The sequence below is a fragment of the Lampetra planeri genome, chromosome 10 (genome assembly GCF_965212315.1).
Source record: "Lampetra planeri chromosome 10, kcLamPlan1.2.h2, whole genome shotgun sequence".
Classification (NCBI taxonomy): Eukaryota; Metazoa; Chordata; class Hyperoartia; order Petromyzontiformes; family Petromyzontidae; genus Lampetra; species Lampetra planeri.
Genome location: NC_136116.1, coordinates 4952456 through 4972618, shown reverse-complemented (window position 1 = coordinate 4972618; position 20163 = coordinate 4952456). Strand labels below are relative to the sequence as shown.

General features: G+C 41.0%; 1 protein-coding gene across 1 annotated transcript in view; it reads right to left on the bottom strand.

Annotated features, from left to right (window-relative positions):
• The window catches only part of LOC144721129 (contactin-associated protein-like 2), a 39434-nt gene that overhangs the window by 9752 nt on the left and 9519 nt on the right, over positions 1 to 20163 (bottom strand). The window contains exon 3 of the mRNA XM_078598525.1: positions 18179 to 18369. Coding sequence (XP_078454651.1) covers positions 18179 to 18369 — 191 coding nt within the window. The remainder of the gene's footprint in view (positions 1 to 18178; positions 18370 to 20163) is intronic.

The window sequence follows — 20163 nt, the reverse complement described above, 5'->3', positions numbered from 1 at the left end:
CCGTCTCCCACGGTTGTTACGATTTAACAATCCATCTAGCACCTGCACATGAACTGATCTCGTCACTCCATCTCCTCGGTGGATGTCCTCTGAGGTGTGTTTCCTCTTTTGGCTGTCAATTCGTCGTTAACCACCAGCCATCCTCTCTTTGAGCGACGTGTCCTACCCAAGCCCGCTTACTTTACTTAAATCACAATACAATGTCTCTAATTTTCGTAAGTTATTTTATGAATGTGGTCGTCTTTCTGGAATTGCACGCATAGAATTTCAGCATAGAGAGAGATTTGTGCAATTACAATGATGCATTGCTCCATGCTTACAGTATCTTGTGCACTTTTCAGATTATTCCATTTTCTTTGTCCATATTTCTGATATTCGTGTAACAACAGGTAATATCGATCACGACGTTTCGGGTACAACACAAGCATCCGTCATCAGGTGGGAAATCATGGTCTGCTATTGAGGCAGACTGTTGTAAAAGATTTGAAATGGGTGTAGCCCAAGGGTCAGAAAGAAGTGGCCAGGGCTAGTGATGTTAATGTGAGAAATTAGCATGTAACTGTAAGATAGGAGGAGAGCAGTCTTCTCGACGAGGGAGTGCAACCCAACGGGTGCAATCCAAAGGGCCTGTGAGCATGAGAGTGCAATCCAAAGGCATGAGAGTGCAATGCAAAGGACATGTGTGCATGAGAGATCTAAGAGAGAGGCATAAAGAGAGAGACACAGAGAGTCGAAAATAACAGCTGACACAGGTAGGTAGGATGGAAACATCACAGTCAGTTAAGACTATACCTGGTTAATAACGTCCTTCCAATGATTTCTAAGGTTGCGCCCATCCTCTCGGTTGAAGTTGTGTCTGTGTTTTTATATCTGGATAGCTTCATGAACAAATCTCTGAAGGTAGCCGGTAGATTTGCAGAGTACCTCCATCTTGGAAAAATCAATTTCGTGTGAGCCCACAGCGTTAAAACAATGATCGGCAACGGCAGAGGTATTGCACTCACTCAACATATTATTTTATAGCCGCATTGATATGTAAATTTGTATTATTAAATTCATTTTTTAAAGCACTTCAACCTGTTTGTCATCTCACTCTTTATTTCAAAATCTAGAGCCCAGTCCACGTTCAATAGCTGTACTACATGTGTGCATGTGCGTTTACTGCCATGTTTTTCAGTTCTATCCCTCCAACAAATAAGTTCAATTGTTTATCAACCTCATTGTACGTAACTTTTACTTTGCTTTTTTTTTGTTCCAAACTTACACATTTAAGGCTTAGGAGTCCTAGGGGCACAACTTTGAAGCCTAGTTTATTGGGTTCTGCTCATATTTCCCATAGCTCATTTCCACTGGAAGTTACACAGAATGTTTCGTTTTTAGCCAATCTGAAATAGCTCATGTTTTCTCCATACATTTTTATCCCTTCTTTTACACCAAACCAATCTTCAAAAACATCTTCTCTACGTTGCTGTGAATAACTTTAGCGAAAGTGTGTCTCCTTGTGCCACCCTCTCTGTCTAACTCGTATGTTGGTACTGTCTTCATGTAATCTCAGTGTAGTTGTTCTATTTGTGTAAATAATTGTTATTATTTCAAAATATTTTAGAGCATTTCGGCTTCGGTTTGTGAGAGCTTGTATGACTGAATAAAATTCCAGAAAATCTGAGATAGTTATTGTTGTCACCACCAACATGTTATGCCTTTGTTTCTCCAATCCACTTTTTTCGTACAATAATATTCTCATGTCGTTGTGAATAAGCATGGCTAAATCACATTAGCCACCTTAACTGACTCCCCTTTTAATTGGCATGTTGACACTTCTTCACGTTATATTCGTGTGTTTGTACATTTTCCTTATATATATTATCATATATAATTATTTTCTATTTAGGCCTTGGTTTGTGAGAGAATGTGAACCACTGCATCAATTTCCACTGAAAAGAATGCCTTTTTAATGGTCTACGCAACCTCTGAATTTTTTTTTATAATGAATATCATAAAAGTGCCTCGTGGCTTGTAAAAAAGACTTGAGATTTTTGATGTTGCAACCACAACATTGGCTGCTAACAGAGTAAAATTGGACCAGGTACAACTCGACAGAGCATTACTACGAGCAAATGTACAAGACGCACCCGCAAACACACACAAACATCGTTAAAGTCGGTCCTTTGATTTATTACAGGCTGTGGGCAGTAAATTGGATCAGACACAGCAAGCAGTGCTTTTTTTACATCTTCAAAATTTCACATTTTTCCTCTCAGTTTTAATTTGCCTCAGGGACAACATGAACTCAAGGATGTTCTCTACTTGGAAGTTATTTATTTAGGAGGTTTTTTTTTCTAAAAGACCAACTTTTATATAATTACCAAACTTTAATGAGCACATTTCCGTCAACACTAAACAATGCTCGATTCAGCATAAAGTCAGCAAAAGCTACCGTTTGCACAGCACGATATTGGAACAGCCCTATGCAGATTTAAAACCTGCACACGACCACAACTTTCATGTTTGTTGATATAAACTTTTCTAATTGTGTCATCATTTTTGTGTTGCCGATTTTGTTAAAATTATGACTCCGGTGTCATCTACCAACAAACTGGCATTTTATAGTCTTGTGAGCAATGTGAATACCGTACCGATCTTTCTTGTGGAAAACTATCTGCAGTGCTGACTTTGAAACAAATGTTTTACCCCTAGGGAGTGCCAATTTAATCCGTTCCCTTTGACATGACAAGGCCAACATTTTTAGTCATAGTGTTGAAGTTGTTTGACAGCCTACGATTTTATTTATTTTAGTAATTTTATTTTCAACAATGTATCTTGTAAAACGATGTTATCAGTGCTGAAAAAAGAGGTCTGTTACTCTCCCACGGGCACTCATTAGAAATAATAAATGAGCAAATAAAGTTATTAAACTAAATGTTAGATCACATGGGCTGAATGTCCGTCCTTACTGCATGGTGCAGTGCTGTTGGGAAATGAATTAGAATGGCATTGACTGTCATTATTGACTTTGTAATATATTTGGCTTTAGCCTAATTATGTGTGATAGGACAAGCACATTAAATAAAAATTACAGAAAACACATATTTGCTATAAAAGTACGCATGCTAAATTATTGTGTAAATACTGTGTACACATACAATGCTTGTTCAGAATAAAAAAGAAAACGCATAGACAGGATATCTAAATCTGAGGGAGTTAATAACTTTGTATTGAAACAGCTGATCTGTCAGACAAGATCATCGTGCCTTTCAAAGTTTGGAAGCTAAATAGGTTTGAGCCTGGTTAGTACTTAGATAGATGACTACCAAGGTCTCCCAGATGTTGTTGGAGCGAATCTCCTGTGGCCAAGAGATGGAAGTGTTGAGTGTCACCCCTCAAATTGACGTGCTCCAGTCTGCTTATACATGAAGCAAAAAAGCCATAGTTGGAAATAGCCAAACAACCCAATGCAGGGACCTCCTGAAAGAGAGTTTAAAAACTCGGCAAGGCTTTTCTGGTAAACATAATACAGGACAACTATTATTATCTGCAGCCCTATCCACGACTCCTATTATCCGCAGAAGCTGTGTGGTTCGCCCTTACCCATGACCCCATCCTTTCTATTTTTTGCAGTTGTCTAAAATTTTACCCAAAATTCATAGCTTTTTGGAGTTGTGCAGAAAATGAATCCTCTTGCCACGAGTCCATCCGTGGGTGTCGGATACCCCTCATCTTACATCATAAACATATTACCAGAATTTTTTTTCACGGATAAATGGAGTAGCGTGGCATGTTCATCATATTATCCACAATTAACTGCAAGTTTTTCCTCCGCCGATAAGTTAATTCGCAGATATCTCCGCGGATATTGGTCCCCCACAAATACGGTTCCCTGTTGATTGGCACGTATCAGAGGAGTCGTTCTATACCATTCAATAATTAACATTTTAAAATAATTAATTGGTTAAAGAAACAGATGCCAATGTGGTACCATATTTACAGTCTAAACATTGTTTTGAAATCACCACAGTAATATAACATTTTGAGAGAGCTGTTAAATATGGAAATGGGCAATGCATACTCATTACGCTAAGGTCCTCATCAGAGGACCGTGGGATTATCCGGTAAAAGCGCGAGATACACTTTATCAGTCGCCGGCAGAACAATGCAGATAGAGGAGAGGCAAAAGGAATACTGTCACGTTCTTTGTGGGGTGGGCACTTTCAACCAATCTTTACGCAGTCACATAGATAAACGGAAAGGTTTTTTTTATGGATAATGTATCAATTCACCTTCCCTGGAAAGGCGTGATATTTGTGCGAGACGCCGTGATGGTGTGAGAAAGCCCGTAGAAGCATGATCCTCGTGCCAAAAGCGAGAATTCTCACCCTAAATGTGTGATACTTGAGAGTTCTGCTTTGTAAAGCCGATAAAAACTCTCTTTTTTTCTACGATGATGAAACTGAGTACAGGTTTTGTTCGACGTATGGTCAGCTGGGTGCAAGAGAGATACCGTGGCAGGGAAACCATTAACGAGCGAGTTAACGAGCTTGAGCAGCGCATTACCACCTGGACAACCAAAGGTGATTAGGACACTTGAATGAGAATTCCCAATAGGAGACTGTTAATTACTTTTTTTCTTTATCCCATCAAAGCGTGCGTGACCTATTTATTTCTCAGCATTTTGAGGTTTAATTGGCTTACAACGCGAGGGCAAATATGGACGGCGTATGTGCCTGGTGAACTATGTTAAAGCTGTCTGCGTTTCTCACCGATAATCAATTTATTTATTTAGTGACTGAAGTTTAACCATTTTGCTCATTACCACCTTTACACGGACACAGACGTGAATGTAAAAAATATTATAATGATTAAAGCTGACTGCTGATGTCCTAAATATTTCTACATAAATAAATGCTGATGCAAAGCATTGATCTAGATTCAGAAAATCTATAGGCTGATGGCCTAACTTGTCTATTTAATAGTTAACTCCCCACACATCTTCATGACTGTGCCATGATGAGATACTATCAACTATTTGTTTTTATACCATGACTATTATATCTACAGTATACACGAATGACCATATATGCAGTGGATCAGTGATTAGTGCACTGTGCTTTGAACCCAGTCACCAGAGTCCAATGCCTGACCATGGCTAGCATCAGTGGCAATTGATATGTGAAGCATTCCTGGGCCTCCCTCTTCAATAACACGCAACACATTCCTCCTGCGGAGGGAGCTGGTAGGAACGTTGGGTTGCTCGGTCAATGGCCAGGGTCAACGGCGGCGTGGTGTATTCCGCAAATATGCCCGACTGTGAGGGCGGGCACAAGCCGGCGTGAGTAGGTTAAACGTTGAGTTGTATAAGGGCACCACGGGGTGGCCAGCCCCTCCCCACCCAGCCCCACCCCTCCCACCCCCACCCATACCCCACCCTCCCCACCCTCTCCACCCAGCCCGACCCCTCCCATTTTTGGATGCACGACGGACGGACGGACATAATAATCCCCTGTGGGCTGGTGGAAGCAGGTGGTTCCTACCAGTATTAACCATCAGGTTGAAGTATGGTCAAACAGTCATCATGACCAAACAGGCCTTGTTAATGGCCTGTAAAGTCTAAGCACATATTTCAAGATGCCTGCACTGTATAAAAACGATGTGAATTTTACAAAATGTTTTATTAATTAAAATTACGTTTCACGTATTTAAATGTACGTTGTTCTGCTGCACGAATATCACTGGTTATATATGCAATTCAAACTGCAATAACAATGCACACATTGTTGTATGTTGCACAGTAATCTATGACCAAATTATATTGGTATGGTGTTTTAGTTTGTAAAATGAAAACCCCACTCACATTCCTACATCATTCAATTAACTTTCTATACCTTCATAAGTGCATTATTATTTATTGATGCCTCTATTTTTGGCGAGGCAAGGCGTGGTAGAGTAGGTGGTTTTCCTATACCCGGGACCTGTGGGTTAATTGAGCAATTGGTATGCCACACCCTTGAGAATGTTTTATAATCAAGATCATGGGCGGTCCTGCCTTTCGCAGAAAGTGACATCCACGTGGGAATTTTAGAAACTTGGGGCTCCTGGGCTCCTTGGCTGCAATGGCTCTGGGCGTCAGCAACACTGTTAGCAGGTGGCTCAGGGACTTGATACATGGGTTCCACTGGGCCCATAACCCCCTTACGGCATATTCCCCACTCATTTGGGGTTTGCCTTCCTGCTTCTCTTTTTCCACTCATTCCCTAGACACTTGAACAAAATTGGCAATTGGGAGATGGATATCACCCAACTTCACCACACTTCTTGCTCATCTTGTTTTTTCTGTCTGAACCTAGTTCTCATATACTCTGTCTTTGTTCTACTTATACATACCATGTTTATCCATCTTCTTAGGTCTCCAAGTACTTTTTCACTGATTTTCTTACATTGTACAATGTCATCAGCAGACAACAGTCAAAAAACAAGGGACCCTAGGACAAGTATGAAGAAGGAAGACACTTCGTGCTGAGACCTGATACACTCCTACTCCCAGGGTGACGTTTTCTGTGCTTCCACAGAAGTCCTTGAATTGTCATACCAGGCTTTGGCTGGTGGCACGTAGGTGTCAAGGACTCTCCTTTTCAGAAACCACTTTCTTCATGCGGACCTTTATCATATGCATTTTCTAGGTCTATAAAGACCATGCGAAGACATGTATCTCTTTTATGCATATTTGATCATTAGCATTCTAAGCGGGAGAATGACATCCATTCTCGACCCGCCTGGCATGAAGCCAAACTGGTTCTCGCTACTCTCTACTGCTGCCCTTAATCTTCTTTTGATCATCTTTTCCCACAGCTTCAAGATACGGCATGACACCTTTTTAGCTTCATTTTTTTGCACGGCCCATTTGCCCTTGAACAGAAATAATCAGGGTGAATAATCCTGTGAAGAGACTAGTCAGCAGAGGTCGCAAACGGGTTTTGATTCCTTACCCGTACCCGTACCCGGCCGCACCAGGGTCGCAAATGGCTACCTGTACCCATACCCGGCTGGACCCGGCCGGGTCGGGTACGGGTAGCCGGATATCGGGTAGGGTACGGGTATCGGGTACCCGATTGCGACCTCTGGGATGAAGCCATGTTGCAGGCGCGGGTGGGTTGATTTTAGGAACTTGAATTGTGAGAAGAGACAAGACGTTGGGAAATGAGTGACAAACGGTTACTCACCAGTGACTCACGGCCTACCCGTACTCGTACCCGGCCGCACCAGGGTCGCAAACGGGTACCCATACCCATACCCGGCCGGGTACGGGTAGCCGGGTATCGGGTAGGGTACGGGTATCGGGTACCCGATTGCGACCTCTGCTAGTCAGTGTAAAAGCCCTTTCCTTTCCTAATCTCTTCTACACCTCAACTGGTATTCTTACTTAACCTTTTCTACTGTGACTGCATTTAGCATGCCTTGATTTGTTACATCCTCAGGTCGTTTATCTCTCGAGTTCTCTTTATTTTGGGAGTTGTTGGAAATATGTCACGCCCTCACAGGATTGCTCCTACTTCATAGAGTTGAGAATCGTTTCTCAATAACATTCCCACAACATATTATCGGAGGGCCTGCATAGAATCTAACCAATGAGTGATTACATTCAAAGATGAGGATGATACAGAGGTGGTAACGTAAAATTATGTTCGGATAAACAGGCACATGTGAGAGTAGGTACCATTAGGTGTCAATATGTCCTGATTTCAAGAGCAACAACACAAGGAAATGATGGAAGAAGATTGGGTGGTCGTGTGGTATCATGCTGCAGACGACAGGACTACGTTGACCATGAACTTATTGGGCTGCTGGCCCCAAGACTCATGCTGAAGATGGCGTGACTAGAGAGTCTACAAACTGGTTGGTGAATGAAACGAAATTAAAGCACAGTATTTAACTCGATTGAAGCGAAGGCAGTGTCTGGGCTAAAATAATGCAGAGTAGCACTTGCTCCTCTGGTGCTTCTGACCTTTAGCATCAGAGGCAGTAGACCATGCAGGTCCTCATTTGAATTGAGAATAAAAGTTTTTTCCCCAACCACAAATATTTCAACATCTTAGCTTACCAAATGAAAATGTGAACAGGCAAAATGTAAAACACGACAAAAAAATTTGTGTTGAGTTTTTTTTTCCTGGAAAAACATGCAAACCATCTGCTCAATGTAGCTACCTATGTCAACACTTTGCCTAAAAAGGCGATAAATCACAGCGCTGTTTACATGCTCTATGGCCAGCCAGCACCATGGTCAGCTCCTCAAAGCAAATACAACAGAACAGAGAGGAGCCAAAGGGAATCCACGGTAAGGCCAAATAAAGCCACTGGCAAGAACAAAGTGGTAAAAGAAAACCCAGAGCATTGGTTTATGCACTCTGCGTGCATGAGTCATGGCTTAAGGAACAGACCTTTATCTTGCATCATCAGGCAAGGGAATGACAGGAGCTGGTAAAAGCATTGTGCCTCAAAGGCCACGTGCGTGTTTGCTCAGTTGCCCATTGTGCTCAGTGTTGGCAGCAGATACGGGGACATGGAGGGAAAGGATCGTGACCTTTTACATCAGCCAATGGGAGATGGTATGGTCCTTAATGTTGTATTATTCATGTTCTGTTTCTCTACTCTAGAGCAAAGACATTCCTGCCACAGAAATATGATTTTCTACCAATTTTTGCCGATATAACTTAGTTGTGTTTTAACAATATGAAGCTCCTTTAGGTCTATTTTTTACGTATTCAACTTTTTTTTACAAAATGTTGTATTAACTTAGCATTGTAGACATTTTGTAAAATATGAGATGTGCTGGTATTCGCTGCATAATGTGACTTGCAAATTATCTCTAAGTTTTAGCAAAGGTCGAAGGTTTAACAAATGTGCGCACGGCTCTTTAGAGTGTGGGGGTGGAGTAGTGGCGCAGTAGTTAGCACACCGCCCTAGAAACCGGGTAACCTGAGTTCAATTCCCAACCACGGGTAACATCAGGGCATGTAATATCTGAACAAACTCTGGGCTGGCCCCTTCAACCAACCTGTACTGACCAGCGTGGTGAGATATTTTCAAACAATCCCCCAAGACCTTCACGGCATGGGGAGGCCTTCATCCAGCAGTGAATTGACAAAGGGGGCTGTGCGTTCAGATGGAAAATGCAAGGTGAGTATTCAGCAGGAGCCGTTTGTGTGTTCACATGTGGAAGAACTCCTCTGAGACAGCGGCAGCAACTGACCTGTTTATGTTTAGGACGCTATTTACCACCTCTCCCTGTTAAGCTCTGCTGTAGATGCGGTGTGGGATTCAATACTCACAGAGACTGGGTACTCAACACCGTGAACAACGAACCTCTGTACGCCTCCGCCCGAGCTTTCAGCGCACAAACCTTGTATGCCAAAGCTACAGGTGGCCTCCGTGAGAGCCAGTGCATTGGCACAACAACGGTGAAGTGTGAAAATTCGCATGCCCGTTATTCCCCCACATGAGATAGATTACAGTGAATAACCGCCCTCGAGTATGACTGGGAGCAGGCCACTACGTTGTCTCTGCATCTACGGCAGACTACTACCGTACGCAGGCATCTCCACATCACCCGAGACGTATTGGTTAGTCAACCTGGTAAGTGCAGGTTAGTTGAAGATAGAGAGCATAAAAGTGGGAGCATAGTAATAACATCGATTAATATTGTTATTTTTTTACACGGGTTAGAAACATTCTGCCTGTAAGCTGTTTTACCCATGGTGGAAAACAATGGAATTAGCCTACAACACCCACGTTTTGCAAGGTGGTGGCCAATACAAAGCTCATCGTGGCTCAGCCATGTACAAGCATCTGAGATATGATGCGATCAGAGCAGGTGCGTTTGGTCAAGAGGCTCAATGTTTCTGACGTATGATCATTTCTTGCTATAAATGTGAGCAACCACTTCAAGCAAACTACTCTAGCCATTTGGAGCACATATCCATCAACCTGTTGCCATTAGATTTTACGTAAACAATTAAAAGTACGTTTCGTTAATATAATAGAATAACATTCTGAAAATTGAATGCCAATAAGTGTAGCGCAGCACATTCTCTCCAAATAGTACGCACAGAGCTTCCAGATTAGTTTTTGCTTTTTCACTTTTCTCTGAAGGATATCAACATAATACATTGAAAATCATTGTAAACTTTCTTCCTAAGGCACAAACTTAATTCTATTTGCAATTAAACCTTCCAAATGACATACTGTGCCATTAATTCCACCTGCAAGCACTGTCCAGAAGAAGCTACGATGATTAAATGAAGTAGACGCTGGGCTTGGTATTAAATAACACCTAAAGGAATGCTCATTACTAAGGCCAACAGTGCAACATAAACACTGGCCAGAATACACACTTGTGTGGGCAATTGGTGGGCAGCAGTTAATTTCGGTAGTAGGGAGATCATCGTGTGGCTGACGGAGAGTGCAGAACATTTTAGTTACTTTTCACAAGATGTGGAAAGGATAACCTCGCCAGTAATACATTTTTACTCGTATAATTAACACAAATATAATGCAATATGTAATTATAGAGCATCTAAATGCAATACTATACAATACAAATGGGATTTATATAGCATGTACATGCAACCACATGTCAATAGTTGTTTTACAAAACAGTGGGACATGGATCCTGGGGAATGGGGCATATCTGTTGTCTTATTTTATACAGAGAAAGAACCATTTAGTCGTAGGCAAAGAAGGTTAAGGTCTTGAGCATTGATTTGAACAAGAGCAGGGAGTCATAGCATAGATCAGGGGTCGGCAACCAAAATAACAAGAAGAGCCATTTCTTTCCAATTCTGTACAAAATTCAGTATTTCAAGAGCCGCAATGCATCTGAGTACATACTGTACATACGTACATATCGTCAAGAAGCAGCCCGTAAAGAGCCGCATGCGGCTCCGGAGCCGTAGGTTGCCGACCCCTGGCATAGATGAATGGGGTGCGTTCCAGACAATGAGAGTAGCAAAGGAGAAAGAGCGATGATTGGCAAGGGGCTTCAACATAAACCCCTGGCTACTTGAAGTAGATCGTGCACGGAAGGGAACAGAGTGGGATGGGGGTGCTGAGTCACTGGAGAATCTTGAAAAACAGTGAGGACGATTTTGAAATTGATCTGGGATTAAATTCGGAGGGATTGGAGAATTATAGTGATCTTAATTTTAGAACTTTCGTGACTGCAGGAATTATTATTTGGTTCTTTCGGTTAAGTCACGTCTAAAGATAAAATAATAAATTAAATTAAATAATAGAATACGACGTTTCGATTGCAACACAAGCAATCATCATCAGGTATAATGAAATAGCGACATAATATCTAACCAGAAAACTATAGACAGACATATTAGCATACAGATATCACAAGATACATACATAGCGAGAGCAACACAGGTGACAGAGAGGGGTGATCGTCTCTGTGGGGTGGCCTTAAATAGACAGAGGGGGGGCGGAGGCAGAGAGAGGGAGGGGGGTTAGAAAAAATTAGCATATCAATGAGTGGTCCAAAAGAAAACGTGGTGCTGCGAGTACGATGGCACAGCAAGCAAGCCTGAAAATCAGGAGAAAGACACACTAAAATTAAATAACCTAGTAAAATATCGAAATGTAATGTAATACAACACAGAGGGTCGGTCAACACACAATTAACGCATAGCCTGGTTGATTACGTATTTCAAAGATTGCTAAGTTAGAATTTAAGTGTGAACATTCTAAAGACATACTGTATTCTATTATTTAATTTAATTTATTATTTTATCTTTAGACGTGACTTAACCGAAAGAACCAAATAATAATTCCTGCAGTCACGAAAGTTCTAAAATTAAGATTGAACCACTTCTACGGGGAAGTTTTAAGCTTATCTTTTTTCTCTCTCTCTGGCGACTTGTTTTATCTGCCTGTGTCCTCTTTAGAATGTTCACACTTAAATTCTAACTTAGCAATCTTTGAAATACGTAATCAACCAGGCTATGCGTTAATTGTGTGTTGACCGACCCTCTGTGTTGTATTACATTACATTTCGATATTTTACTAGGTTATTTAATTTTAGTGTGTCTTTCTCCTGATTTCCAGGCTTGCTTGCTGTGCCATCGTACTCGCAGCACCACGTTTTATTTTGGACCACTCATTGATATGCTAATTTTTTCTAACCCCCCTCCCTCTCTCTGCCTCCGCCCCCCCTCTGTCTATTTAAGGCCACCCCACAGAGACGATCACCCCTCTCTGTCACCTGTGTTGCTCTCGCTATGTATGTATCTTGTGATATCTGTCTGCTAATATGTCTGTCTATAGTTTTCTGGTTAGATATTATGTCGCTATTTCATTATACCTGATGATGATTGCTTGTGTTGCAATCGAAACGTCGTATTCTATTATTTAATTTAATTTATTATTTTATCTTTAGACGTGACTTAACCGAAAGAACCAAATAATAATTATAGTGATGTGGTCATGTGCACCGGTAGGTGTGGCAAGTCCGGCAGTGGCATTTCGGACAAAATGCCTCTTGCGTAAGACAAAGTGGGTTTCACACTCTTGGTATTGGTGCCTGCGTGTAACATACAAACGCAAATTCTGGACATTGTGTAAATGACCGTGGCTCACTGATCAGTGCTTAGAGCTTGCATATAGCACGGGTCTCGTTGCATATTTGCCAGTGTGATAGCTTGAACTTGATCGTCTAGGTTCATGAGGTTTTTTTTTGGTTTTTTTTGTATTTGCCTATGAACAAATGTCACATCTCTCTGTTACATTGTGATTGGTTTTGAAAAGCCCTGTTGATCATTCATGCATGCATGCCATTGGATACAACCCCCTTCCACTGAGCCCAATATGTTTGTTCTCAATTGGAACAAAGCAAACAAAAGAAATACTGATTATAATATATTGGTGCAACTGTGTTCATGCATCTGTTCAATGGCGTTTTTTTAAATTGATGTTAAATAAATAAAAGCATGCCTGACCTTCACTCGTATTTATGAGAGAGCAGATAACAAAGCGTTTTGAGCCAGGCTTTTGTGTGTGCTGTAGTCAGGCACAAGAAGACCAATGTAAATAGAGATGCGCAGCGTGAGTAAAATGTTTACAAGCCTACGATCCATACGTCTTCAATAAGTGCAGAAACGTATGCATCAGGTTTCCTTGGAGCAGCCCTTCATTCAGTCACTTCTCACACGCAGTGAAAAGTAGAAAAACGCAAACATGATCAATTCACGGAATCACGCTGCGTAACAAGCAACATGATATATCATTAATTAGCAAAGGAGCAACTCAATATATGGACGATGCATGCGAAAATGGGGCGGGCGACATGGCCGCGCATTCGGATTACGATTAGCAAGCACGCAATGCGGTTGTGCTGAATTACCAAACTCCTGATTTATTTCCCACGATGGTTTTGTTAATGATGCTGATCAATACGCTCAGTGGGCTGCATCTGGACGATAATGATTAATGCACTTTATTTTGTTTACCAAAGGGACCTTTTTGCTCACAGTTTTGTTTTGGCATCATGCGGCCAAAGCAAAACAAAGGTCATGTGGGATTGTAGCTTGCCGGATAAATAAATTCGCACAATAAAAGTAATGCCTTTTGGCATTTTATGTCACAATTGACTTTGGGGATTTACTCAATATGCATCAATCGCATCCGCTTTAGACACACGCTGGCTATAGACAACATTGTCCGTGGTTCAAAATGGCTTTGAAAGTATCTGCAAATTATATGGATTGACCTTTTTTAGAGCGTTATTTTTCAAGTTTTTGTTTCAAGATTCTGGACAGCAAAAAAAAATTTTCCTGAAACTTATTTTAAAAGTGAACCATTCCTCCCACGCGCAATGGACGCTTGGGTCAGAGTCTGTCGAGTGGTTCCATTTCAATCGTTAAAGCAAATTAAAAACGACACAACAAAATTCAATGCAAGAGTAAACAGTACACACGTTAGATGGCTATTTGCCATTATTAACACCTTGTCAGTACCTTATTTATCGCTAACCACCAGACCTCATTGTCATGGCATAGTTCCTTTACTGCCAGTAAATATTTTATTGGATGATAACTGTTTGCTGAAAATTCTGCTCGTTTAACAGCAAATGTACTGCCAACATATGAAGCAGTATCATAATGGCCCAAACATTAGCACAGTTCCTGCTTTAGAAATTCATATTTTGGATATTCAAGTTATATTTTATTTCTCATTTGTAATTCTCCTAACTTAGGCGAGCACCTCCACTTATAATGAGTGCTGTGGGACGGTTTGCAGGCAAAAGCCAATTTAGTTAATGCACATTCAAATACAATGCAGCAGTTATAAGTTCGGGGAACAACCGTAATATAAAAAATGTATTCCAAGTGCTCTTTTCAATGTTTTAAGGAGCTTAAATTGTTTGGGTAAATTATATATATTTTTTATCTTTATTCATAGTTAAATTTTGCTGCAGTAAAGTGACATCAGCATAACATATTGGACACTTTTCACTTGCATTTTTTTATATTAAAGAATTATTTTATAATCAGGATATTCATATGTTTAGTAGAAAATATTAATAATATTCAAATGTTTTTTTTTACAGTCCTCAATTATTTGTCAATTGTGTAATGTGCCCAGCAATGAGCACATTCTATAACCTTAACAGCAATGGAGGATCATATTTATAATCCGATAAAGCCCCTCTTAATTTGCCCTTTGGTTAATTAAGGCAGCTGAATTTAGCCGATAAAAATGTGCAATGCACGGCATTTTCTGGTCCAAAGGCTGAATCCCAGCAGACTGGATTATGGGTTGATTTATTTAAGCCCCCAACAGTCCACATAATAATAATAAACAATGGAAAAGAAAAAAATCTAATAGATTTGGTGCCTTGACTTGAAGTCCACCATTATATGAACGTATTACAGCCCGGAATTGCGCATTAGATTGGAGAGTGATTATGGACTGGTGTACATTATCCTTGATTCCATATAATCTGGTGTCTGAAAAGCACACAGCTTTATTGATCCATTTTATTTTAGAGCAGATTCCACAGTGAGACTGCAAATGGGCTTTGAGCTGCTATTTAATTATAATTCAGATGAACATGGCGGATGGCATGATAATAAAATAGAAAATAAATATTTTGTAATTGAATAAATATGTAATGGTTTGGGTTTTTTGTAAACCAACACCATAAAACAACAGTAAGAATGTACATTTATATTATTAGAATGCCCAAATGCACACGCATAACTGAAATTCGTATGCTTTTGCATCATTGCCAATTAACATTTATAGATGCATGTTTTAAAAGCGCACCTAAAACACAAAACAACAAACATCTGCTATTCACAAATAGAAAAGGGCACACAATCAAACACAAAAAGACAATACCAAAACATAAGGCTTTCATTTATGGCTCAAAAGACAAGTTTGTTTTTAGTCTGTGCCATTAGCACCATGCATTCCACCGTCGAGCAGAATCCTAACCAGCAGCAGATCACCGAGTAATGTTATTTTAGACAGTTCTGTATCGCTTAATTTAGCAAGCGTAATTAGACGCAGTTGACCGCTTCCTGAGTGACCTACTTGAGAGTCTGTGCAAACGCCATCGATGCAAGCTCTGTTTTAGAACTAGCCTTTGCTGGAAACATGTCAATATAGAAGTAGATACACTTAAATAATTATTCAACATATGGAAACACTTACAGTGGTATACAGCCAAGACTGAAATTTATTAAACAGTATCCCCTCGCTATTGGCAAGTGATACGTTCTGGAGATGCTAGTGAATTGCACATTTTGCGGATAACGATATTGGCCTACGAAAATGTATCTTTTTAATGAATCACCTTAAAGAAATACGTAAATAATCAATCTCATCACTTTCTCTCTCATCATTTCATCTCATCACATTTTCTTATCATTTTCTGGCATCACATTCTCTCTCATCACTTTCTTTCTCTCTCTCTCTCTTTCATGCAGTCGTGTAGAATTCCAAATGCGATTTGTGGACAGCCAAAAATAGCGGATAGCAAGTTCGTGAATAACGAGGGAATACTGTATACTGTATAAACACCTAATATTTTCTCTTGAGTGTTTATTTCATGTGTTACATATTTTTCCGTGGAACAATGCATCAATTAATCTATTGATATTGATTCTTAAGCTCACAATGATACATGCATCAAATAAAATATGTAAGGACCAATGCTTTAAGATTTGTGTACTTTGTTTGTAATAGGTCAGCATCATAGTTGCAGAGACCAGAAGCACTACCAGTCAGCACAATGATAAAACACAAATATTGATTTCTTGAATTGGAACCCTGACCCTGAATCGCAAGAATTCATTGAATTGCCAGGGGTTGAATAATTCCACCCATAGCACTTATTGTAAAGTGCAAGCTGTCCACATGTCACAGCACTGCATATTAGTGTAAATAATATTACAGTATTAATCATTCATTATCCTATTTCTATAGAACAAAAATCCCCCCTTATAGCCTATAATAGACTGTTAGAACACGTGCTATTCCTAAGCACCTACAAAGGCCGGCACGGCACACAAGCAGGTTGAAGGCCAACACCACGCCCGGGCAGCCTTTGTCTCCCAAGTGGCATCGTACCAGGTAATTATTTGAGGCTAAGTTACATATGGGGAGGCCCAGGACTGCATTAGATCATTAATCGTCACTGGTGTTGGCCGCGAATGGGAATCAAACTCATGTCGCCGGGTTCGTAGTGCAGCGTGCTAACCGCTACACTGCCGCTCGTATATAGGTGCGAGATGGATTGTTGCATCGTAAGTCTATAGGATATTGAAATTACTTCAGTAATAATGATGGTTGATGATTATTGTATAGCATGTGTACTGTATACGCGCGTTCAGAGTTTGTAGCAGTTTAAAAGGCCACTGAAAATTTCTGCTGAGCAAAGGGAAACATGTCGGAGCAGCAAATGAGGCGGCGAGTGATAATATTTGCAGTCACTCCTGTTACTCCATTTGTACAATGGCCATTAACATTGTCTTTGTAATTTGGTAACAAGTGGCACGACAGCTGGCTTCTCGGTTGGCAGTGTAGCCTACATTGGGGTGCACGGTCCTTTGGCCAGCAAAACCCATTTGCACATCAAAAGTTTCTCTCCAGGGCACAATAAAGCAGACGTCCCGTCCACTTGCGAAAGTAAAGTTTAATATTTATGGCCATTATTGTTTTGGTCATCTGTGTCAATTAGCTGTGTTAAAGGTTAAGAGCTGCTTAAAGACCTACATCTGTATTTGGTTTCATGCCGTCAAGAATCTTTCAAACGCCATGTGGATGAGGGCAGTCGTTCCGAGGCACGTTATGATGGAATATTCTTTCACATTTAAAACGTAAATTCAACTGTAAGATAGGTGATAAAAACCAATGCCCAGAATGTTACACAATCACAGTAGATGCAGTCCTGCATATATAAAATAAACACGTATGACCAAATAACTAGGAATGCATCTTGTTACATGTCAGAAGCTAAGCAGGTATGAGCCTGCAACAGTGCCAAGAAGGATGACAACCATGCACAAACAGGTTGCTATAAGCGGCTGCAGGACTACATGGTGGATAGCAGAGGGCAGTGGCAGCAAAATCCACTGTTGTCTTTAACTCTGGTCCAACAATATATGCGACCGCACCTTTCACTAATCAGCACTGAGCAGTGTGGTGAAGCATGATCCAGAGGTGGGACAAAGTCATTGTTATGCAAGTCCAAGTCGAGTCGCAAGTCATCAAATTCATGACTCGAGTCTGACTCGAGTCCAAGTCACATGACTCGAGTCCACATCTCATAGGTGGGACAAAGTCATTGTTATGCAAGTCCAAGTCGAGTCGCAAGTCATCAAATTCATGACTCGAGTCTGACTCGAGTCCAAGTCACATGACTCGAGTCCACACCTCTGGCATGATCAAACAATACCGAGGACCTGCACAGCGTTGGGAGGCCCTCGCTCGGCAGTGGCTTGACAACATGGCTGTGTGGATGTGCATGCATTCAACTGAACATGCTTTAAGCACACATATCATCCGAAAACCTGGCTTATTGACAAACAAATAATTGAGAATGTACATACAGGAGAGAGAAAAAAATAGACAAGCGCCACCTGCATATTGAATGCAACGCACAGCACAAGTCGCCTCTTACCCACGCGTTCCCGTCCTCCTGGTATTGCCTCCAGTTCCCGGCAGAGTCGCCGTAGAGCAGCAGGTAGCGAGGCACCCAGTCCGAGCTACCGTAGCGACCCTGGGTGGCGAGTGCGGTGACCTCCGCCCGGCCCGGCAGCTCCAGCTGCAGCCATGGGCCCCGGTCTACCCGGCCTGGTGACCAGCCTCCGGCTCCTGCCACCAACAGCAGCGCCAGCCACAGTAGCACAAGCATTAACATTCGCAGCACTAGCCAACAAACCCCCGGTCTTTTATTGCGATAATATTACCGCGTCTTTTTCATCGTTGGCCATTTGCTCCGTGATCCATGTGTTCCTCTTTCTGTTTAAAATAATTGCTACGTAGGCAATTATTGTGTTGTATTGTTATTATAACAACAGCAATACATCCAGAAAGCAACGCAATTCGTAATTTATTTCATGAATCCAGGAAGTGAGAGTAATATCTTGGAGGTCAAAAGATGCTTCATGTAGTGTCATGCTAAAACGTCGTGCTGGTATCCCTCAATTTACGAAAGGGATACATTTCTTCAAAAACACACGCGCTAAACGAAATTTCAGAATACAAAAAACTATCGATGTTATTCCAACTCTACTCCTAACATAAAACTATCCACCAATATTTGTTCACAATGCAAAAATAATAATGAAGACCATATATATATAATCGATTGAATTATAATTAATTGAAAACTAAAATAATTCATCTTTTCAGGGAAGTCACCAAAAAAGCTGCATGTTGGACTGACTGGAGGCGTTGCTGTTGCACTACAGTTGATACCGTGATGTTGTCGCGGGTGGATGTCGCAGCCTCCCGGGTCGTTCTTGTTTGTCCTCATGGTGTGTGCCATGTGAAATTTCGTTCACGCGGAAAATGTCATTTCGTTTATCGTAATCTGTCCATAATTTGCCAGTTGCGTTTACGCAAAATGGCGTAAAACGAGCGTTCATAAATGGAAAGATACCGGGATATCTAATTGCTGAATTTGGTTGGAGGAATTGCTCTGCGACGTATTAGTGAGCTGAAACTATTAATTGGCATGTTAAACCCTTGTACACATTACAATTGAACTTATTTGGATAAGTCGGATCTTGGATGGTCTTACGCAAGAAATTTGGCCAAACAATTGCGTGGCCTAGCCCAATAATGAAGTGAGGATTTTAATATTGACTGCAAAAACCTAAAAAAATCAATATATTAATTAAAGTCCTTGCTTGTAATTCAATTGTCTCTATCATTTCAGTATCTTTTACGTTTTCTGTAAAACGTGTGTTTGTCTGGTGTAAATTCTTTACATAGCAAGTGCATCCCTAATGAGACCAGCAGTTGCACCAAGTCAAGTTTAATTTACTTCACGAGGGTAACTTACAATCCGCCATTGGGGAGGCCCTTCTCGGCTGTTGCCATGGAGATTTCTCATCAAGTTATTTTTCACAGGAATAAAGTTGCTGATGTCATAAGCTCTGCAACTTGCACAGGGAGCATAAATATTCCCAATAATGTAATGCACTTGCCTGACGCGTCATCTGGTCCAACACCATGCATTCCGACCGCAGGTATTGTGGTCAATGCAAACATGACTCCTTGTAAAAAAAGGTGTCAGTTTTGTTGCCAGATAAAAGAGTTGTAGACACTTTATGGCGATAATTTCCTTTTCATTACCCGAGCAACAATGCCATTAAAATAGCAGCTATCTGTGAACGTGGCCAAATCACTATAAATATGATTAGTGTTGTCCTTTTTCAATTCCCACGTGTTGTACTTTTATTATATCTACAGGTTCGCTTCATCGAGACGAAATGCACTTTGATATTTAGTACCTGTCGGTCTCAGCTTAAAGTGCCACTTCTTTCCCAGGCACTCCACTAACAGCACTTTCATCGCTGACATGTTGACCCGTCGGCCGGTCAGTGCAGCTCAATTCCCTTATCGGGAGAGTGCCCTCCGCCCAGACTGACAGATTCA